This window comes from Centruroides vittatus, unplaced genomic scaffold (assembly GCF_030686945.1).
Source record: "Centruroides vittatus isolate TY-2023 unplaced genomic scaffold, ASM3068694v2 contig_1216, whole genome shotgun sequence".
Lineage (NCBI taxonomy): Eukaryota > Metazoa > Arthropoda > Arachnida > Scorpiones > Buthidae > Centruroides > Centruroides vittatus.
This window is the reverse complement of record NW_027120778.1, coordinates 178,132-203,286: the sequence shown is the minus strand read 5'-3', so window position 1 is coordinate 203,286 and position 25,155 is coordinate 178,132. Positions and strand designations below refer to the sequence as shown.

At 32.6% G+C, this 25,155-nt stretch overlaps 1 protein-coding gene across 1 annotated transcript in view; it reads right to left on the bottom strand.

Moving 5' to 3' along the window:
- The window catches only part of 5PtaseI (inositol polyphosphate-5-phosphatase A), a 124,673-nt gene that overhangs the window by 47,238 nt on the left and 52,280 nt on the right, over positions 1 to 25,155 (bottom strand). The window contains exon 2 of the mRNA XM_067284928.1: positions 10,235 to 10,276. Within this exon, the coding sequence (XP_067141029.1) occupies positions 10,235 to 10,276 (42 nt within the window). The remainder of the gene's footprint in view (positions 1 to 10,234; positions 10,277 to 25,155) is intronic.

The following is a 25,155-nucleotide window of genomic DNA, read 5'->3' as shown; positions in this document are numbered from 1 at the left end:
AACCTCGCTTAACAAGCACCTCACACAACGAGCAAAACAAATTGTAAAAAAATGACTCACTTAACAAGTGATGTTTCACATAATGAGTGACGAGGAGAGGGGAAGTCCTGGATTGTGCACATGCTACATCAGGCTGTGTTTAGCACTTGTTCCATCTCCACATCTTAGTATCAATTGTGATCATACATTTTTCCAAATTTGTGTTCAGACATATTAGGTATAAACATCAACAACCAAAGCCTGTTATATAATAAACACGCTAAATGATATGCCAAAATTCTTGGGCTATGTAAAGGCTATAATTAAATATTATAAATTAAATAATTTGACTAGAGATAGGCAATTAAGCTGCCATCTTGTATTAAATTTAATGACCAATTCCAAATTAAATTTCAATTTTTTTTTGTTTTCTACAAATCAAATTCTCATTCCGGGTTGGTTCATTCTATGCTAGAAGAAATGATGATGATTCATGCTCCTTAACATTGTATTTGTATAATTTTCTTTGAATAAACATTATATATAAAATATTTGAGTATTTTTTCGGCATGGAACACATTATCACATTTTACATTAATTTATATGGGAAAAATTGTTTCACTTAATGAGTGTTTCGCATTATGTGTAAGGTTCTGGAACAAATTATGCTCGTTAAGCAAGGTTTCACTGTATACACACACCCAAACTATGCCAAAGCCCCAAAGAGCTATCCAAAACATGCCAAGTTATTATTTTATTTTTTCGATTCCTATCAATTATTCTGTAGCATTTGATTTTAATCCCACTGACATAAAAACACACGTTAATTTGCTTAGTATGATTCAAATTTCATACACAGTGAATGAGAAAGAATTTGTGCACATGACATTTTCATCATATTCCATACAAAAAATATCCCAAAATAGCTTTGCAATATTTTATACTTGACACTGAACTATACTGGAAGCAAAAACAAAATTAATATACACATACACACACATACATACATACTTGAAAAAATGCACTCTACAAATGTAGTTTATTGGGGAAGAAACCATGCAAATCATAATGTGTAATCTTAGTAAAAACAATGTAACTCTAAGTTCATGTGTAAAACAGTGTTGAGTCACAGTCCCTGGAGTTGATGTTTTAGGGTGGAGTCAGTAAAATTCTTGACTTCAACAACTCTGACCTCAAATTTTACTATCAGTAAAATGTAAAGTATAATAAAACAAATGAGAAAATGTTACTGGAAGACAAATCAAACGTACTACACCTTTAACAAATCCAGTAGGAAGTCTTTAATAGCATAAAAACGTTTTCGGCTGCATTAATCAGCCTTCGTCAGTTAAACGGATAGCAATAATGAATGAAATTCGAAATTACAAAAACGGCATTTGAATTTACAAAAAACCGCAACTACGCATAGACGGGTCTAAGCTACAAACATAATAAAAGAAGAAATTAATAAGCGGCAATAAATACAACAACATGATGAGACCATAGAAGGTTCCATCTCTTTCCCGTGCCAAAGCGTAACGTTATTCGACAAGAGACTTCCAAGCAGATAATAGGCCATCCGCATCTCGGTGGTTAATGCGGAGTAGATAACTGCGCTTTATGTATTTCTATTTTCTCCAAGTATTTGACAGCCTGCCTAGATCGAGTGGCTCTTATGATGAAGGCCTTATCCCAGTGCAACGTTATATCATGTTGTCTAGCAAAGGTCGCTAGGACCGTGCTGTCACTGCCATTGTTTACCGAGAATTTATGCTCTTTTATCCTCTGTTTCAGGTTACGTAACATGGCGCCTACGTACACAAGGTCGGTGCTAAAACAATGATCTTTTATCGGTATAAAATATATCCCTGTTAATTCACTCGAGTAATCTCTCCTCTTGTCGTTGCGCAGTAGTCGGTAAATCGTTGGATTGCGCTTGTAAATTACGCGCAGGTTCTTCTCCCTGGCCACATTTTTGACAACCTTATTAAGAAAGGGCATATAGCTCAACACGATCGTTTTTCATGAATCTCCGTCGCTGTGCTGCCGGCTATTCTTTTGCAACTTAGTAATTAAACAATCAACGACACTCCTTTGGTAACCATGCTGTGCAGCCACCTTTCGTATGTAGGATAACTCCTTCAAAGTGTCTTGAATACTTGAGCAGTGGGTGTAAGCTTGTTTGATCCAGGAACGAAACGCCACCATTTTAAACTGTCCAGGGTCTACAGAGTTACTGGGGATGATGAGGGGCTGGTACACTCGTTTACGGTAGACACTCGTTCTTATCTCCCCTTCTTGGCAGGCGATGGACAGGTCCATGAAATTAACAAGAAACTCACTCTTTTGATCCAATTCCACAGTTAGACCGTACGGGTTGTGGTTGATTATGTCCATGAAGTGTTGGATGTTGCGATCATTAGCCCAGAGGATGAAAATGTCATCGACGTACTTGGTATATATTACCACGTCACTTTGGAATAAAGGTAAGATATCGTGTTCGAGGTTGCGTAGCACCATCTCACAGAGGACTGCAGACATGGGGCTTCCCATCGGGACACTCCTTCCTTGTATATAAATTTTTTCATCAAACTCGAAGAAAGAAGAGTGACAGATCAAATCCGCTAATTTCAAGATATGCATGTGATATTTGTGGGAATTCACGACGTTGGCAAATAAAAAGTCTTTTAATGCACAGAAGCAAGGTGGAAGCCTTATGGAGGGGTATAGGGACTTATAGTCCATAACGGTCATGATTTCTCTGTCTGTTAACGCAACATCCTCCAGCTTTTGCACCAGTTGTAAAGAGTTTTTTATGCTAAAGGGGTGCGCCTGTAGCCTACTCTGTACGAATTTAACCAGCTTCTTTTCCAGGAGAAACATTGGTGCACGACATTTTTCCACGACAGAACGAATTTGCTGGCCCAGCTTGTGCGTCTTCCCAAAAGCAAAAATTCGTGGCAGTGCAGGTGCATTTACAACAACATGATCCAAATGCAAGATGTGTGCTAAGGACGATAAAGAGAATTTCTTAACTCTGTTCTGGAGTGTATCCAAAAATCTGTTAGGTGCCATAACGCATTCCATTTCATTAATATATTCATGAAGTTTCTGGTTATAAGATTCCCGTTTACTGAGTACAAAGCCTTTAGTTTTATCAGCTTTCATGAGCACAATATTATTCTCACTGAGCCAATTCCTGAAATCCCTGATATAGGTTCGCATACTTTGGAGTGTGCGTTCATTTGTATCTCCCTTTCTGCCAAGAATCCTGTTTTTCAATGGAAATAATCTTGTTTGGTTGGACATAAATCAGAGATAATTAGCTCAACATCAGGTATGATGGTATCCGGTTGCAATCCTGGGTGTGGAGCATACTGGCTTCCTATCCCAGGGTCTTAAAGGCCATGCAGGTTTGGAAGTATTCATATGGGAGAGTCTTTACATATCCACTTTAACATCGTGCAATGCACCGACATTAGAAATCTTGCAACTGTGGATAACATTATTTAAACAATTTAAATTATAAATTTCCTTTCTCAGTTACACCACAGCCAAATACGGCACCATTATCTATATTTTAAATATTTTTGGGTTATTACGTCATCACAGCATGTTTCTACACCTATAATAGTTATCGCAATATTAATATGTATAAGGAATTCCATCCACGTGCTTTACATAATTTAAATAGTCCGTTAAAAAGCTAACTGTTCGAAAATTACAGTATTCGATTTTCGCCTAAAGATGACAGCTGTAAGCTGTTGAAAGTGCTTGCAAGTACATGTGAAGTTTTACAAATCACCGTTTGTAATGCCGCAACACCAATGTGTCAATCATTCGGTACTGTATGTTGGGGTGAAGTGTAATAATACTATTCTTTTATTATGGAAACAAAGACATCATACTAATTTGAAACAGTGTTGTTCTAAGTAATTTGCAACTAGAGGTAGAATTAGGCACCATTTCGTACCTAAATTAATAATTATAATTTTTAATAATTCATTAAATAATTTAGAACCATCTGGAAGAAAAGAATTGACCTGGGCTGAGGTTGAACATGTAATCTCCACTTGCCATGCAATGCACTTGCCAGTTGCGCTACCCGAACCCCAAGCAAGCAGAGATTACACATTCAAGCCCTGGCTCAGTTCAATTCTTTTCATTCTTATGGCACATCACCTAGAACAGATTTTACTGTGCATTGTTGATCTTCTGTTAAGATAATACAAAATAGATTTAAGTTTTCTTACTTCTTCCCATTTATTATCAGAGTTTCTTCTGGATATGCCATGTCAATAAGGAATGTTTTCAACTCTATGATACATTTTATCATCAAATTGATGCAACCTGATCTTGTTATTTGGTCAATTATAGCACATTTTCCTGATCTCTTTAGAACGGCATTGATCTCTGGTGCTTGAACAGTAATGACATCTTTATGCATTACAGCAATTATATTTGCTGCATATCTTTCTTTAGACCCATCATAAATGTGTGTCCTGCACAGCACATATGATGCATAATTAAAAGTTTTGTAGCTGTTTCTGCTAATGCCTCTGAATCATCATCTGTCTCTTCTTCACTGAAATATATCTTTAAATTATCCATATTATTCTCATTTCAATAATTGTTCAATGATTATTTAAATTTTTAATTGTACTTATGTTACTTACATTATCTATAACTACGCACAGTCTTTGTTCTTTATGTAAGTTAGTCTTTTAGAACATTGAGCACTAGTTCTCTGATAAATATGCTTCAGTGCTGAGCCTCAGTGTCTTTAAGAGCCAAAGAATGAATTACACTTTGTCCTCCAACCTCAACAAATTGTGCATTAATTTCAAAATAATTTTTCTTAAACAGGTACAAGCACCCATTTTCAAATAAATAAATTTTTCATGAAGATTTTAGTAACTGTTTCTGCTTGTTTGCTTCTTGCAGTATATGATCTTTCTTGCTATTTCTTTGAAGGGAAACTAAGTCTTTTGGCCATTTCTCCATTAAGCAAAATAAAAGCCGGACTTTAAAACAATTTAAGAGGCACAAAGTTACCATCATTTCAATGATGTATCTTTTAAATCTATCAGCAGTCAGTGATACCTTATCATTGACAAGGAATGAACTAACTAGAAATTTACTTGTTGGTGCGCACAATGGCACTAGTTGAGTGTCCTGCACACTATGGCTTTCTTCACTTTTTTTATGACAATCTTAGGATAATGATGATGTAAGTGGCACTTAAGATTTGATGCTCTTGTGAGAAAATATGATTTTCCTCCAGTGAAACTGCTAATCTTCTCATTGAAGATTTGCTCTTCATTTCCATGAAGAACTGCACATTGAAATACAAAATATTTTCCATTCTTTCCATCTACAGTAATTGAAAAATATTCAAAAACAGCTGATTTTTTCTTCAATCTTTGAGCTATTTGACTAATTTAAAATTATTTTATTAGTTTTATCAGAAAAGTAGTAATAATTATTCTAAGAAAATTATTCAAATTTATAATAAAATAAGTAATTATTTAAATTTTTAATCATCTTTTAATTTTAAAAAATCACATGACTTCCAGTCCAGACCAGATCATATATAGTTAATCCAAGTCTCCAGCCCCTAACCTTTTTATATCTGGTGTTGATTTTAGTAGTGTCTTGTCCTGTGCATCATACTTCTAACAACATTCAAGTAATGCTAGTCATCTATCTAACTCCACTCTAGAGAAAACTAAATTAAACCAACTTCACTGCCTGTAACCAGTGTGCTTTTTCTCTAATGAAAGCAGAGGACTTTGCAAACATTTTCAAACCTAATGTGGTTCTTTTTCAGGCGCTATGGAATTCAACTAGTTGAATTCCATAGCGCCTGAAAAAGAACCACATTAGGTTTGAAAATGTTTGCAAAGTCCTCTGCTTTCATTAGAGAAAAAGCACACTGGTTACAGGCAGTGAAGTTGGTTTAATTTATCTACTCCGGTGTTAAAATATTACTTTCTAAGAAATATCTAGAAAAAACTTTGAGTTGAAATCACTGACTTCTAGACCAGATCAGAAATTCATATATAGTTAATCGAGGCCTCTGGCCCCAAGCTTCGAATATACGCTCTTAATTTTCATCTATCTAACTATTTTCAAGCTTAACAAAGTACAAACAAATAGCAGATGAACAGCAATGGAAATGTAAAGGTTTGAAATTTAAAAATTCCAGTCCAACAAAAAAAAAAAAAAAAAAAAAAAAAAAAATCATATTTGTGCTATTTCAACTATAACAGTATTTTCTTCCATCTACTAACTTCTCCACAAGATCCAGGGTAACATCTCTACACCTGGCTGTGATTCCTTTTGTTAAAAATTCTTAACTATGTTCTCTAATAGTCACTCAGATAATCTAACTAACTAACTCTTCTCTTCGAATTTTTTAAAGTCAAAATAAAAAGTGTCTGCTATTCTGGTGATTATATCTATATGATTTCCCTATAATGAGAAAATCATGAATATAATCACTGATCATTCAATAAATGATCAGTGATGAAAAGAATGGACATCTAAGTGGTGGACTATTGTCCCTTTTCTTCCTTCTCCTGGTACATCATCATGAATTAATAGATTCAACTACTCAAACTGGGTATAAATAAATAAGCACTACACCCACAACACGATTGTAATGCTGCAACACTGTAGTGTTAATTATTTTATTTGAGTGTTGGTGTGAAGTGTCTTTTTATGAACACACAACTAATATCCAGCAAGAAAATAAAAAACTATATGAAAGCAAATGTTTTCACCCATGTTGAGTGGTCAACATCAGGTTAATTGACCTTTGCAGTTTGAATGTAGCTGTTAAAACAAACAGTTCAAACAGAAAAATTATTCAGAATAGGTGATTCCATCCATGTGTTGAAAGAGAGATGATATAAAAGAGGAGAGGAGAGGGTGTAAGACTAAACTTTGTAGATCAACTTCCATTCAGGGGAAGGAATGTACTGTACATCTCTAAAGTTGATAGCTGCATTTTTTCTCATGACTTTGTACATTTCAACTAAGCATGTCTGTTACGTACCATTTTCCGCAAAAAATGGCTTAGATATTCAGAACAGTTAGAAATTTACATCAATATCGAGTCAATGTCAAAGGTTGCTAATGCTGTGTTGGCAAGACCTTTCCTGATGGAAGGTCTTGCCAACACAGCATTAGCAACCTTTGACATTGGAAGTTTGATGTTCTTTGAGCTAGGTGTTTAGTAATCCAGTAATAGGTTTACTTTACAGAAGATATCTAAGTAAGAGGATTGTGCATCACTTCAACCAGCTTTATTTTCACACACCTCACTCATTGAGCTCTTCCTACAAACTCCTTTTTTTCTCAGTAGTGTGGAACCTCTGCTAATCTTTTCTCCAAACACAAATATTTTTTGAAATTAACAATCTGTATGTGGGTTTCCCTTCACCTTTTACATATATTTCAAAATTTTTCAAATAAATTTATTCATTTTATAAAATTACTCTTATTTTTAAATTTTATATCATCATACATCACCCAACACATTAGTAATACCAAATGATCTGTAGAATTCTTTTTTTGGTTATATTAAGTAATACAGCCCAATAAAAACCCAACAGATCATTTGATATATTTTATTTTTCCAAAAGCTGAAAATATTCAAAAATAAACAAACTATCATGTTATTTATTTTGATATATTTTAATTTTAAAATTATTCTAAGTTGGTTCGTTTATTCTAATCCTAATGAATTGGTTTTAAAATATATCAATTTGTTTGTAAACCAAAATTATTATTTAATAAAGAATAGAAATTACTAACTTTATAAATCAAGACTATTTTAAGTTATGTTAACAAAAAGTAATGGAAGAAACTATGAAACTTGCACATTTATAGTGCAAGTCTCACACAGTTTCATCCAATACTTTTTGTTATAATTGGATCTGATAGACACACATATATAAAACAATTTCTACATTAAAAAAATCTAGCAACAAGTTATGTAATTTTCCTGGCTTTTATGAGATTTTATTTTAAAAATAAAATTTGTACTATTAATCAAAATAAATTGTACGTGGCATCATTTGTTATGAGATTTTGTTATAAAAACTTTATATGTTTTTAATTGTTATAAAATAGCAGAAGTCTTAATTTTGAGGTTAGAGATGAGTTTTGTAAAACACTGTAAATGCTAACAAGTAAAATCTTCATTAAGTCTGACCTATCACAAGATATGACATGTGACCAACCCCTATCTCTGCACCCACTTGACCTTTCAAAACCAAAATTTAATAGCTTCAATGCCCCTTAAGAACAAGATACCATGCCAAATTTTGTTTCTTTATCTTCACCTCAATCCTGAAACATTAAGCAAAATAGACACTAACACACACACAGAATTTTTTTGCTGTGTTTTTTACTTTTTTGTCTCAAAACAAAGATTTGAAAAAAACTTAAGTCAAATTTGACACGATTCCATTACTTTCCCTTGTTATGTACACATAACTGGGAAAGTAAAAGCAAGCTCTTCCCCCATTACAACTTAAATTTAGCTGTGAATAATTTTCTAAGTATACCTTCTTAAGCCTTTTTTCGAATTTCCGGTACTAAGTACTAACATTAACGACCACTTAACTAACGTTTTCGATCGCCTCCGCGATCTTCCTCAGGTTTTATTCGACGGTTTTCAAGATTGAACTTTGAAAGAATTCTATTGCATTCTATCTCGAAAACCGTCGAATAAAACCTGAGGAAGATCGCGGAGGCGATCGAAAACGTTAGTTAAGTGTAAATCGAACTCACTTGTGCCTTTTGACCGGTGTGAAATAAATAACTTCAATTCAACGAACGTTTTCTGGACGCCTTCCGTGTCCTGCTAACAAGGACACGGAAGGCGTCCAGAAAACGTTCGTTGAATTGAAGTTATTTATTTCACACCGGTCAAAAGGCACAAGTGAGTTCGATTTATATTTTATACACCCCGGTGTGTAGGATTATGAAAATGTTAGTTAAGTGGTCGTTAATGTTAGTACTTAGTACCGGAAATTCGAAAAAAGGCTTAAGAAGGCATAATGGATATCATATGTACCGGTATGAGGATTGTTTTCTAATTTTCTAAGTTTTTAAGTTTTGAGAATGACAGTGACTATACGTAAGCAAAACTTAATCTGAGGAAACCATGTTATACTGATAAAAAACAAAATAAAAAAAGAAAAAACATGTGAAGCAGAAAATACACAGCAATACAACATTACTACATATTAATGTTTTAACTGGCTTTGGCAATATTTATTTAGAATTATTGTCCATTTTAATTTTTAGATGCATTATTTCTATGATAATTAAGTTAAAAAAAAAAAATGATAATTTATATCTTAAATGATGCAAAAAATGTAATTTTGTTTCCTCACATTGTATTTAGAATTTCTGCTTAAGTTACTATAATTATCAATCATTGCTCTTAAAATGAATTTATATTATTAGTCTCTATGATCAACACAATAAAGACTTACATAAAAAAACCACACACGCACACAGTTCTGCAGAGTGCCAAAATTATTTTTATTATGCAATTACCATATATTTCCGCAGATAAGACGACCTTCAGATAAGACGAGATATAAATTTTCGTTAAAGTTTTATAGTTTTAGCATATATCTGTCCTATAAGACGACCCCCAAACTATCAATGGCCTATGAATTTAGTTTAGATCAGCGATCATCATCTGGATAATAATACTGTATAGCATATATACGGAATTATGTCCTATTCGTAATTTTTCAAATGAACAAATTTTATTTTCTGCCTTGTGATTGTTGCAAACGTTCGCACTGATTCGGGCACTCGGGTAATGACCTTGACCATTCACAAAAACGTCCTATGGGCTATTCTATTTTGTGGACATGCCCTACTCTCTACTAGTAAATAATTACAGTTTGTCTGTTTTTTATAATGGTTTTAATTTATATAAATTTCAGTCTAATATTTTTGTATCTGTCCTATAAGACAACCCTGGATTTTGGGGGCTTTTTTTTATGATTCAACTGTTGTCTTATCTGCGGAAATATACAGTACTTGCCTACAATCATCATAATCATAAAAATTTCAATTAACAATAATCTCTGAATATAAATGTAGAAATTTAAATGTATTCCTTATAAAAAGCAAAAACTATATTACATCATTACAATACATTAAATTAAAGCCAATCAAATAAACACTTACTATAGTTTAAGAAAGTTTTAAATCTACTTACTGAAAGGAATTCTTTCACCCAAATTTTTAGCAGTGTATGTGGCTAAAAAAACAAAAATAAAAAATAAATTCTCAACAATTTATACAGATATAATACATTAGTAAAATTAAACTGATTCATTAAATTTCTGAACAATTATTAAAAATAAAAATGCATAATCACACATTTCCATATATTCCAGTTTAATCTAAATAAACAAGACCAGATGCTAAGCTAAATTTTCAGTTGCTATGTCAGAAGAAGAAAATAAATAAATATATTTTTTTTATTTTGCTTTTTTTGTTTTTGTTTTTATATTGCTAAGAAGCAATATGCTAAATTGACAAAAGATGCATGTCAGGTTTTAAATGGCCTAAATAAGTAAATACAATAAAAATTTTATTGTAAATATTCAAAACAAACAAATAAAAATACTAATTTAACTTTTATTATTAATTTATAATAAAATTAATAGTATCAGTGTTAAGATTATACTGAAGAAAGTGTTTTTCATAATGATTTAATTGAACTTTTTTAATGAGAAGCATAAACCTGTATAATAGTTATTTTTATAGTGTACAAAATTGGCTAGGATACATTTATAGATTAATTCACTACTGTATAGGAATATCAATTCTTATTAAAAACTTCAAAATTAATGTTATTTCAATCGAGTGTTTATTATTAAAAATAATAAATCTGAAAGACAATGCCTAGGTTGTAACTTGGACTCAACACTCTTGCTATCCAGTAAATGTATTTACTGGATAGCAAGAGTATGGAGTCCAGTTGAGCTAATGGACCAATAGATTTTATTGGATCTAAATGTTCAAGTAAAACCAATAGAAAACTTTTAAAAGAGTGATTTGAAAGACAAGAGAAGAGTATATTTATAGTAAGTTAAAATCCAAAAATCAAAGCTAGAATAAATAACTTATAAAATCAAAATCATTTGTACTTTTCCAGCAAATTGGTTTAATGAACTAATACACAAATATTTTCAGTTTATTTCATAAATCTGCCTCAGGTGTATAAAATAAACTGAAAATATTTGTATATTAGTTCATTAAACCAATTTGCTGGAAAATTGCAAATGATTTAGAGTAGTCCTTATAGATTTAGAAATAAAAAAGTGGACACAAAAACTTTCAGACGAAGAAAACAGTAGAGGAAAAGTGGTAAAGTTAAACTTTTAACCATAAGAAAGATCCATGGCTTCTTTTGCAAAAGAAGTGTTGCGGAATAGTGATAAGTGGATAAACGTTTCAGTCTTGTCACGAACCTGTGGAATTATTATTTAGTTTGGATCTCTCGTATGAAAAGCAGGACCGATCTTCTCCAGAATAAGGCCAGAGTACAAAGAATTTTTGAGCCCCAAAAAGTTTCTCGACAATAAAAATGCTTAACAAACTTTCATTAAAAAAAGAACAAAAAATAAATAAATTGTGATTTGTTATCTTTGAAAAATTTGCATATAATATTTCCAATATCCTATTATGATTTTGGATGGGCATATTAAAACTGATTATTTAAATTTATCAATCATTATGCTCATCCAAAATATAAAACAAGCATTCAATTTTAATTTTTTTCTTTTGAATTAAGATTAAAATGTTGTAATTTAGGAAAAAGTTACCTTTTAATCTTCTAAGAGCAAATGGTTTGCTAATTTCAAAAACTGGCTTAATATCTAAATTTTCTGCTGTTTTTGCTTCTTTTTTTTTATTATTATTTTCAAATTCTTCTTTCAATAATGTTTAAAATATTTTAGTATTTATCTAAAATAGGTTTTTCTTCAGAAATGTCTGTAGTTATCTTTTGCAAATCTTTCTTGCTTAATTAACTGAATTTAAAATATCATGCAAAATTTAAATTGAAAATTACTTAAATTTTTAGCCAGTGATCAGCTTTGTTTTGAGAAGAATACATTGAATGTTTAAGTTTGGTTATTTCAAATAATTACAGATCATTTGGAATATTTTGTATTTCAATCATACATACAAAACACTAAATTAATTAATTAATTTAGTGTTTTGCTACAGTATTAAAATTTTGACATTTAAAAATCATTTTACATTCTGTTAACTTGAAAGAACTCTTCCAAAAGATGTAAGTAAAATAAATACTTCAGATTTAAGTTCAGATTTGTTAAAACTGGAAGAGCTGTTTCTAAGAAACTGAAATATAAAGAAATAAATTTAGCCTGCTAAGCCAAGACAGAAAATAATGACATAAAAAGTAGAGTGAGAGGAGAGAAGAGCCTGAAGAATAAATATCCAGTAACTTTATTAATATTTGCTAGAGAAATCTGAATAAAGTCAAAGACTAAAAAAAATAAATAAAATAACAATTTAAGCAAAATCAGATTAAAATAATAAGGAAAAGTAAAAACCTTGCTGAAAAAGTAGGATTCACTGTATTTGTTAACAAGAGAAAGGTGTAAATTTAGAATACATTAGAGAATAAGTAAATAAGAGAATAAAGAAATACAAAGTTGATTTAGAGAAGAAAGAAGTTAAAAAGATCAAAAATAAGTAGGTCGCTGAAGAAATCAAAGCCATAACTCTTGAACATTACACTCAGTCCATTGCCAATTTTAAAAGAACAAATATTTCAATATTTATGAAGTGAATATAATTTGAAGACACAAGAAATTTCATCTTTTACATAAAAGGTATAATATTCATATTTTTCAAATCTGTAAAAAGAAATCTATGAAAACAACACAGATTAAATAAATTCAAATTTTTGAAACAACTGTTTCAAAAATTTGTATGATTAATATTGGAAAAATTATAAATGAAACTGTGTACTTTTTATTAAATATTTATCAGTGAAATAATATTAATTAACAAGAAGAAAACAGATTCTAAAAAAAACTGGATTTTTAATAAAATATAACATGATTATAATGATAATAATAATGATTATAAAAATATATCATAAATCTACAAAACTTTCTTTTGCTGATAGAAAAAAATCAAAATAATATAATGCTATTTTTGTGAATAGCAGAAACATAGCCATAAGTTGTGGCAATGACTAGCATTTCCTATATTAATGCTATTCTGCTCCTCACTATCTGCTCTTCACAGCTGCCCCATTCAAGTTTAAAAAGTAAACAGCATGAACAGAGAATGTCACAAGCAGTCGATCACCAAATGAAATAGAAAAATAGGCACATCAAACTCAAATCTTAGGCTACGTGAACAGCCACAAAGTAGAAAAGAATAAAATTTAATACTTGTTCGACCTTTTATTTAATTGAGCATTGTCCTGTGTATTACTAACTTGCATGTGTCATGCCAAGACTGCCATATCAGTATGGTAGCTTCTTACACAAAAATGAATTGCTAGTGATCACAGGCTATTGTGCTTTTACCATAGCCTACCTTCTATGCTAAGTCTATGCAAACCATAAGCCATGTGGGTGACCCCACACTCAAATTTCTAGCTACATCTCTGGAATAGGAAAAAATATGTTAAAAAATTCAAAAACTTAGAATATATATAACATATTTTAAATTTTGTATATATTTTTGTATATTTTTCTGTAATTTACTTTGTTAATCTCGCCCCTTTTGGAATGAGGTTAACAACACCAATAAAGAATAAAGGAGAGTTCGAGTGAGGACCTGAAAGTGAACGGACGTGTTTTTATGGTCTCCAATTTTCTTTTGTCTTGCTAACCCTACACTCGACCCCACGACTACGACTGCAAAATAATACGACAATTTACAAGAGTCGACAGGATTACCTTATCCAGCAATGAGTAAATCTAGAGACAAATCCATCCCAGAAACAGGTAGTTCTACCTCTCCTCCTAAACTAAATCTTATTCCGTTTAACCCACGTGGAAAGCTAAGTCTAACTTCGTGGATGAGACTGTTTGAGAAGCAAGCGGCGAGACAAAGGATTGACGAACAAGAGCTCCACTTTTACATACCAGAGTATTTACAGCATGAAGCTTTCGACTATTTTTGTGAAAATTTAGTAGAGGAAACGGATTGGAACAAAATTAAACAAAAATTACTCGAGTACTTTCCACAGGAAGAAGAAGATTACTTCACCGATTTTGTAAATCGACAACACCAGCGAGATGAAGACGTCTTAACTTACTATAGGGACAAAACCTCCTTGGCGGAAAAAGCTAAGTTAAACATGCAACAGACCATTACAGGTCTCAATGCCGGCATAAATGCAGGAATTAGAAAATATATGATAGCCGCACCGCCAGCCACCGCTGTCGAATGGCTTCAGAAGGCTACTAAATTAATAAAAATTCAAGAAGAAGCAGATCATCCGCCGAAGACCCAGAAAGAAAATCATCCGGCAACTAAACCAAATCGAGAAAATTACACAGGATCCCAACACTTTGCCAAAAACCAGATACTGTCATGGCCGCACACAAAGAAAACGACGCCATCTTGGATTCCACCACGGGGTCAACCCCAGTACAGAAATTTCGTACATCACATGAGCAGACCGCCATCCCCTTGCCGTTTTTGCTATCAGCAGGGATTACCAGCACAGCACTGGAGAAGAGACTGTCCCCAAAGATATTCAGCTCCTATTCACAGAGACGTCCACAAGGTATCTGAAGCAAATGAGGCAGAACCAACTTCACCATCTTGACTACTACTAACTGTTTCAATGGAGAACAAGACGATGCCTGCGCTCATCGATACAGGAAGTTCCATCAGCCTTATATCCCAAAAACTATTAGATACTTTATCCAAATACTTTCAATACCAATCGGATGTGAAGATTATCACTACAGCTGCAGGATCTACCACAAGCATGGCTAATGTATCAATCCCTCTTAAGATTGGAAACCTGACAAAAAACATTACTTTACATGTAGTATCCAGGTATTTCCCTTATTTAATTTTATCTTATCCAGACATTAGAAAATTTAGTCTTGTCATAGATTCTAGTCTTAATCAGATCTCCCAAAATCAGACTATCCTAGCATTAGATCCTAATACTTTTGAAGTACGTTCAAATCACTCTAGTTCCACAAATAGTTACTATAGTAGAGACATTAATCATTTTTGTAATAGAATAAGTAAAAATAGTAATAGCTTATATAAGATAGATCAGAAGGAGACCCCTCAGGCTCCTAACCTTGTCTTCCCACCTCCTTTGGCTCAAAATGCAGCAGGAACTTGTAGGGGTAGGAATAGTTCTACTTCCTTAAAGGAATCTCTGTTAAATATTTTTAACATTAGGGATGTTGTTAACCCTAATCTGAAGGATGATCAGAAGCAGAAGCTAAAGAGCATTGTTTTAGGATTTCGGGAAGTTTTTTCTGCTGAGAAGTTTTCAGTGCCAGCCCTAAAAATAGCTTCCCCTAGAATATTACTTAAAGACGAAAGACCCATAACTTTAAAACCTTACAGAGCATCTTACCGTGATAGGGAAGAGATTGATAGACAGGTGGAACTATTGCTAAAGTCGGGATTGATTGAACCATCGTCGTCCCCTTACGCTGCCCCAGTCACATTAGCCAAGAAAAGAGATGAGGGAAAAACTAGATTATGTATGGACTATAGGAAATTAAACGAGAGGATTAAAGTTAACAATGAACCTATTCCCAGAATAGATGAGCTACTGGATAGACTTATAGGTGCGAAAATATTTTCTACGGTAGATATTCTGTCAGCCTATTGGCAGGTTCCTCTCCATTCTGAAGACAAAGAACTAACTGCCTTTGTAACGAATTCTGGTCATTTCCAGTGGAATCGTTTACCATTTGGCCTAAAGACTTCACCCCAGATTTTTCAGCTAGTTCTAAAAAATATCCTAAATAAATATAGATTTCCTTTTCTCATCAATTATTTTGATGACTTGTTAATTTTTAGTCAGAACGTGGACGAACACCTAAAACATTTAACACAAGTATTTGAATTATGTTCAAGGGAGGGTCTCTACTTAAATCTTAAAAAATGTCAGTTTGTTAGATCTGAAATCAATTACCTTGGGTTCAACATCCAACCAGAAAGTTACTCCCCCTCATTACCAAATATAGAAACAATACAAAAGTTAAAATGTCCAACCAATATCAAACAATTACAGGGCTTTTTAGGGTCCATAAACCATTACCATCGATTTATTCCAAATTATGCAAATTTAAGAGCTCCTCTAAATAAGCTCCTAAAGAAAAATCAAAACTGGGTTTGGACGACTAAATGTCAAGAATCTTTTGAGAAATTAAAACGAGCACTTATCACCAGACCCATCTTAAACATGTATAACCCTTTGCTTCCTACACATCTTTATACAGATGCTAGCGGAGATGGTATAGGGAGTATCTTGAAACAGGAACACCCTGTTAAAGGATTACTTCCTATTGCCTATTTCTCCAGGTCCTTACGTGAATATGAAAAAAGCTACACCATTAGTGAGAGAGAATGCCTTGCAATTGTAGCATCTATTGAAAAGTTTCACTTTTATCTTCATGATATCTATTTCACCATACACACTGATCATCAGGCTTTACAGTGGCTGAAAGGTATAAAAAACCCATCTGGAAGGTTATTTAGATGGTCTTTGAAACTAAGCATGTATCAGTATGATATTAAACATCAGAAGGGAAGCCAGAATGTAGAAGCTGATTATTTATCCAGAGCCCCCGTGAGCCATTTTGTTACCACTGAGGAAGTCCTTTCTAACCAGGATACCTCATCACTCACCTCACCCAAATTCTTCCGAGATCGTGAAGATGTAATCTGTATCAGAAAGAAGGGATTTACAAAGAAAGTCATACCTCCATCACTTCAATACAAGGTGCTATCCAGGGCACATGCACACTATGGTCACCCAGGTATAACACAGATGCTGAAACTAATTAGTCCACGTTACTATTGGCCGAATGTCATCAACGATGTTGTAGAGTTTGTTAAACATTGTGATGCTTGTCAGAAAGCAAAGACATACAACCATAAAAGGTTTGGCTTGTTAGGTGATTTACCTTCATCAAAAGCTCCATTTGACATGTTATCTATGGACACTGTCTCTGGAATGCAAAGATACGGATCTACTAAAGGCTACCTTCATGTTGCCATCGATCACTTTTCTAGGTTTGCTTGGTGTTTTCCATCCAAATCTACTTCTATAAACGCCTACATAGATTGTCTAGGCAAAATATTACAGACAGGCAGCCCGAAACGTCTACTAACAGATAGAGCACCTTCATTTACCTCCTCTAGATTCAGAAGATATTTAGAAAAGAATGGAATCAAACAACATCTAACAAGTACTCAGCGACCTCAGCACAACGGGATAGTTGAGAGACTAAACGCCACACTTGTCTCTAGACTAAGAATAAAATATTCAGAGAATCCAAAACGATCCTGGACTCAAATGTTACGTGACGTTGTGAAAGAATACAATCAAACGCCTCATACTATAACAGGATTCCCTCCAATGTTTTTAATGTACGGAGAAATCCCCGATTCACCTGACAACTTGAATTATCCCCCTCTCAGTGAAGCACGTAAGATTGCCACTGAAAGAACCGAAATAGCTCATGAAAGAAACAGAGATAAATATAATAGTCAACACCAAACTCCAAACTTCAAAGTAGGAGACCAAATACTACTACAAACCTTTTTCCATCCCGACCAAGGAAAACTTGCTCCAAAGTATCATGGACCTTTCACCATATTAAAGATAGTATCTCCTTGTAACGTAGAAATAGACAGACCTGTCCAATCATTAAATAAATTAACTGATATTGTAAATGTAGATAAAATTATACCGTATTATAATCCAACCAACTTTAGAGTTCAAGCCGATAAATTGTATAACACCCAGCCCAACCTCCCTGAGGCTCCATGATGTCGCCTTTTCAGGAGGGGGGCATTTAACATATTTTAAATTTTGTATATATTTTTGTATATTTTTCTGTAATTTACTTTGTTAATCTCGCCCCTTTTGGAATGAGGTTAACAACACCAATAAAGAATAAAGGAGAGTTCGAGTGAGGACCTGAAAGTGAACGGACGTGTTTTTATGGTCTCCAATTTTCTTTTGTCTTGCTAACCCTACACTCGACCCCACGACTACGACTGCAAAATAATACGACATATATATCCATAGATCCTTTATCATCAACCATATAAGATTGAATATATTAATTAACGAATGAGATTCAAAATGCGATCTAGAATCTAGCTTAATACTAACTGAATTAACATGAATAATGAATGATAGCAATTTATTATTTTTAAGCAATGAATTGAGATTTTATAAGGCTCCTATCTTTGTTGAGTCCAATAAAAGCTAAAACTTTATGGGCCCAAGAAGGTGGAGCAGGCCCCCTTTTCATCTTCACAAGCCCCTTTAATTTTTTTAAAAAAAAAGGTAACTAAACACATTGTTCTTTTATTAATAAAAAAAACAATCTGTCTTATTAATAATTTAATTTTAATTAATTTTTGGTAAGTAAAAATAATGTTAATTTTAGAGGAGTAGGAACTGTTATGGGCCTTAAATTTTCTCTGGATAAAATGCAGATTCTTCTCTCAATGGCCTTGACCATTTGTGATGAAATTGAGAGCACCATCTTGTGGTCCTCTTAAAGTCTAACATTTTGGTTCAACTTTTTTTCTAGGATGCATATTTTTTAAGTTATTCCAGTGGATTGATTACAATAGACCACTCTATATATAATTAACGGTTGTACTTAAGAATGGTATTAAATTACTTGGTTTATGTTACCTTAGGTTCCGAGATGGCGGCGGGGAAAATTTTTCCCTATCTTGGCGACTGAGGCGGGGAAAAATTTTTTCCCTAGAGTCGTGACGTCGACGCCGTTGAGAATTTTTCCCCGTTCGGTTTCAACCCGGAGATCGATGTTGCCGAGTATCCTGTAACCTCGAAACGGCGACGGTCGTGTGTAAATTTGCGACGGTAGAGGGAACCTTTTCGTGACGTCGTGCGAGAGTAATATCGACGGGCAATTCGTGGATGTGTTACGAACGAATATGCAAATGCTCGATCTGTGACGTGATTTCTGTTCATTTCAATGCAATTTTATGCAAATCGACTAGTTTCCAGTTGGAATCGTTTACTGCAGTGTTGCGACGAATTGCGTATTGGAATATTTGCTGTGTTTTTTTTCTGGTTACGATATTTCATTTTTTTTCCTCACCGCCTCCCCGCGTTTAGTTTATTGCCAATTATTTGATAATGAGTAGTTTTGCCGATTTGAGTTTCAACGACGAATTTCAGTCGAGTTGCACCACCCGTGATTTCTACAAGTTAATTGAAGACGACTTTTTGGAGCTAGGTTTGCCTCCCCGTATTGATAACGCATTGAGATTTCCGAAATTTGCTGTAAAATTAGGCATAAAGCCGACCGAGTCCGTTTGCATTCCGTGCGATTCTAAATGCAAATTATATCATCGGAGTAATACAGAAAGCTGTTTCTTGCAATGTAGTAAGTGCGGAACGAAGACTTCTGCCTTTGAAGGAACATTTAAAAGTAAATTTGGCCACATTTCTTGGGGTTGCATTCTGTTGTTTATATGGCCAAGTAGTAATAAATCGAACAGAGGGAAACGTCAATCGACCAATAAAAGAGCAGCCGAATCGAAAAGAACAGGGAAGGAAAGAGCCGCACCAAGAGAAAAGGAAAGTATCCAAGCAGGCAAAACCGAAAAAAGAATGGATCGGAAAGGAAAAAAAAAGTAGGAAGAAGTAGGCAACCACCATCGAAAAGTGAGTAAAAAAATTCTTTTTTTTTTGGTTATTTCGGTTAATGTCCGCGGAGTCTGCAGAGAAATTCAAGATGGCGGCCGGAAACGCGGCCATCTTGAATCGAGGGAAAAATTTTTTCCCCATTGCAGTCTCCAACGTAGGGAAAAATTTCCCCCGCCGCCATCTCGGAACCTAGGGTAACATTAACCAATTACTTTAAATGATTTTCATTTTTTTTTAATAATTTTGAAATTCAGAATATGAAACAACAAAATTTATTGTTAACCATTGTAAAAAGAAATCCTAAATATTCATAACAGATAAAGTTCTTAACAAGAAATTACTTTATCAATTATCAAAACTGATAACACAACTTTCTGATTGATAAATTGTGCAGGAAGGTTTGTTTGTTATCATCTTCAATGTGAATTATATATATTGCTACAATTCACTAAAACAAGAAAATGTGATAGAATAGGAAGGCATCAAAGTTTAACTTGAAAATCACCTAAATAGAATCTAACCTTAAGAACAACAACAAAAAATTTCAATTTGTAACAATTATTTAAAATATGCTATGATGCTTAAAAACTAGAATTTTTCTATAGATTCATTTACAATCAAAAAGATATTAAATTCAACAGCTTATATGAAATTCAAAAATATACAGCAATAATAATATTAGCTCAATGCAAATCTAAAACTTGACTATTTTTATAACTAAATTTGTTTTACACACATGCTGTATACCAACGAAAAGGACAAGGTTACTAAAATTGCTATTTTCTTTAGTATACAAAAAAAAATAATATATATATATACATTTATATATTAAATCTACAGCAATATCTCAGTGTCATATCAAGGATTGAGAATATGGGGCTGCTCAAGGCAAATTCTGAGGGACCAAGGCACATTCCCCCTGCAGAGTCATAGCTCTGGGGACTGAGGTGCTATAAGCAATTTATATAATATAGGCTTTTGCTTTCAGCATGTAAACTTAGGCAATTTTCATATTTCTTATATGTGGACTGTAGCTAATAGGCATAATGGTGACTGGACAAGAAAAAAAAATACCAATCAAAATTTTTTCAGCTTACCCCTGTAGTCTCCAATGATTAATTCCTGGCTATAAGACTGGTCCCCTATTGTTTTTTGAAGAATGTCAGTCAATTATTTTAGAATATTTTAATTTCATAATATTACCTAACTGAAGTGATGCAATATGCATTATTATTTCTATTTTAAAGTAACAAAAGTGATTGCTTTGGTATCAAGGGATGCTGAAGCATCATAAGCATCCTCCTGGATATGCCCATACAATATCTTTGCAATATTGTTTAGATTAGTAATTACTTGTTTTATGAAGTTATAACAAACACATAAGCAAGAAAATACAAAACTACATGAAAACATTTACTTTCATGTAGTTTCGTATTTTCTTGCTGGGCATTGGTTCTGTATAGCGCTTATTTACATATACCCAGATTGAGTAGCTTCATTGATAAAGCAAGATGCATCAAATTATATATAGTAGTATAATTTTTAAAATTTTCAATCGAATTAGGAGCAACAATTACTGAAACTTCAATTAAAACTTAATAGTCAATAACAAAAATAAAACAAGGTTACATATAAATATTTTTTTAAAATATTGATTATAAATGATAAAATTTATGAAATTTTTAATAAAGAAATTATCTTTTAATTTTAATTAAATAAAATGCTATAACTGTTGTTAAGATTCTTGAAAACTGAACATTGAATGTATACATATATTGCAAAACTAACATTTTTTTAAAATCAAAAATACATCGCTCCGAATCGACATTATTCTCCTCGTATGCCTGGATAACCTTGTGTTTGTACAATAACTTCATTGTTCGCTTTTAACAACCGTATTATATGTATAAAAGAAACGATGACGTTAAATTTTAAGCCAATTATATTCGATTACATCAACAAAGATGGATAGAATGACGATCGAGATAAATCTAGATACTGTATTTACGGTATACAGTAACAATATCGCTGTTAAATTATTATTACTTTTTAATCGGTAGCAAACAGCATATATTCAGAGTAATTATCACTCGTGTTTGCTATTTGTTACTAACAGCAGGTACAAAGCATTCAGATCCGTTGAGTAGATTCCAGTTTCGAAGATATTTCAGCACACTTTAAAAATAATACAAGTTTTTTGCATTACAATTTAGGCACAAAATAAATACAAAAGCTAGAAATGTATTTATTGCTGCGTAAAAAATGTATGGTAATTGTCGGTTTTTTACGAATATTGTATTTTTTACTTTGTCGGATTCTTTTGTGTGTTTATTTATAACACCATAGTGTCGAATCTATATACAAGTTACCCGTCTGAAAAGGGCTTTTAAAAAGGCCGAAATGCATTCCGGGAAATTTTGTGTTGATTGAATAAAAACTCGAAAATGTGTGTGATGAACCTATAATTATAACTGAAAAGCCAATCAGGTTCGTAGTTACTTATTGCAAATGATTTATTATTTTATTAGAATTAGCTGTGGTGCGCGGCTTGAGAAAATTCGGCTACTCGTTGTAAAAGAAGTGAAGTTAATGACTCGTATAAAAATACTCTCTTTCCTCATACACATTTTTGTGTACACAAGTACTTACAACGAACTTATGGCAGATCCGACCAAAATTAACTTTACGTCAAAAGAACTTCTAGAAACCCGTTAATAGTTTGTGGTAGATAAAAATGGCAATATGTTCAGTACTACTAAGGTTTGTGTTCAAACAACAGGCTGATCAAATTTTATTTTAACTTTCACAGATGTGGTCATTAACGGGAGAAAGTGGACATCATCAGTTTATTGTGTTCGAATTTTATTGTTCACTGGTTCACTTCACACCATCGGCATCAAGGCAGAACTTCCTATTCGTGAGAAAGATAAAGTGCGAACTATTTACTCATGCTAACGATATCATAATAAAAGAATTAGGACGATGATGATGATAATGATAATAAAAATGAGCTTATAAAAAATGATTTTAGAAATTGGCATATATCTTTCCAGGACTATCCTAATTATGTGCGCAAAGTTTCGTAGAAATCGGTTAAGCCGTTCTCACATTCGAATGGAACAAGACGTGAATTCAATTTTCTATACAGACGAATATTTGAACTTCAACACCAAAATCAAGAATTTGAGTTTGCTGTATTAACTTTTGATAATCTTATATATTCAAAAGAAATTTCGAATTTATATTCTGTCCGAAAACTTGGAGCATTTATTTATAAAAAGCATCATTAAGAACTACGAAAATTACAGAATCCGCATTAATCTACTTTATTATTAATACTAATTTTTTAATTGTTATAAATCGATAAATCGTTATCATGTTAGGTATTTCAACGTACGAGTAATTCTGAAATTACATGCTTTTGTCGTAGGATGCATTTTTCTTCTTTCGTTAACTGCTTGTTGTCGAAGGAAAAAATTAATTTCTGTAATTGGTTATACCACACATTAAAATCATTACGATCCTCGATACAGCACCTGAAAATCCTATTGAAAAACAAATATTTTTAATACTTCAGAATAAACTCTCCTAAATGAAAAATATGAAAACTAACATTATCTAAAAATCAAAATTGAATATGTAATATTGAATTTAAGTTCTCACTTATAATTTAGTTGCAAGATGTAAAGTAAAAAAAGTAGGCCTACTTATATTTTTAATTTAAAACATTAACTAATTGCATACGATTTTCTTCAAAATGTCGTTGCGCAAATCTTATAAATTTTATTTTGAATTTTTCAGATTTACTGATTAATATTTCTGACGTTTGAAGTCACTGAATATGACTTTTCTATTTAATAATTCATTGTAGTTTGTATTATTTTGTTTATAATTAATATTTCCTTTTCTCCTCTGAAAGGAATGCCACATTTGATATTTCAATTTTAAATTAAAAATGAGAAAAACAGAGCTGTAATCGTGGAAGGGCATACCAGAGCGTCGTTCTTAAGTACTTTGTGATTGGACTTCAGTCTATGTGCTGTACAGTACCTCGGCCAAAAATCTGAGAAAATTATTTCTCGCGCAGTTTATTTTTTGCGCTGATTGTCAAAAATGATCTGTATATTTGTAATTTAAGCTGTTTTGCAGATACTGTGCCACAAAATTTCGCTTTGCCCATACAAAACTCCATAGACAGTGGCGATCCAAACTTATGCGCCGATTAGAGTCCGGACACTTTTAATTTATGACTACACCCCTGGAGAAAAACTTAACCCAGTATGACATATTAGAACAACGATTTAAGAAAGTTCATTTAACTTATATGTAAAAAGTTAAGTTTCTCTGTTTCCGGGAAAACATACACTAGAAAAAACAATGCTAGCATTAGTTATCATAAAACTGAATAAAAACGTTTTTATTCGCATGAAATCTAACAAAAACGAAAATTCCAATGTCTTTCATAGTAAAAAATGTATACAAGTCCCTGTATACAAAATACAACACAATCTTTTTATTATTTCACTCAAAATTTAATTGCATATATTCCTCCAACGCCAAAATGATAATAAAATAATTTGCAGTTGACATCGTAATTAACACATTTCCTTTTAAAATTATCCAGTCAATCACACCTTGCTTTACAGCGCTTGGCTAACACGCACATTTCAATAATATTCATGTTCATTTTTTTTTTGGCGCTTGCCTTGTTATTAAATAATAAATCTCCAGAAAATACCTTATTTTTTTACTTTTGCATCTTTTGTGCATTTTATGATAATATAAATGTTTTAGGCTTTTGTGCGCATACTAGCAACAAAAAACATCCAGCAACGAGATTTGCCTAACTTTATGGGCTGTTATGAGTTTTTAATAAAAATAATTTTATATTACAGTATTAAGCAAAATAAATAAATTGTGTTTGACGCCATCTGTTATAAGTGTTTATATTTTTAATTACTATAAAACGACAAAAAAAGTTAAATTTTGAGGGTATGGACGGATTTTATAAAAAGTATAAACTTTAATAACGAGTGAAATCGTCATTAAGTCTGACCCTACTGGAGATACACACGACCCCTTTATCTCCCCACCCCTCGACCTTCAACTACCAAAATTTAATAGCATCAATGCCCCTCATATACAAGCCACCATTCCAAATTTAGTTTCTTAATATTTACCCCATCCTGAGATATTAAGCGAAATAAACGCCCCCACACACACGCGAAATATTT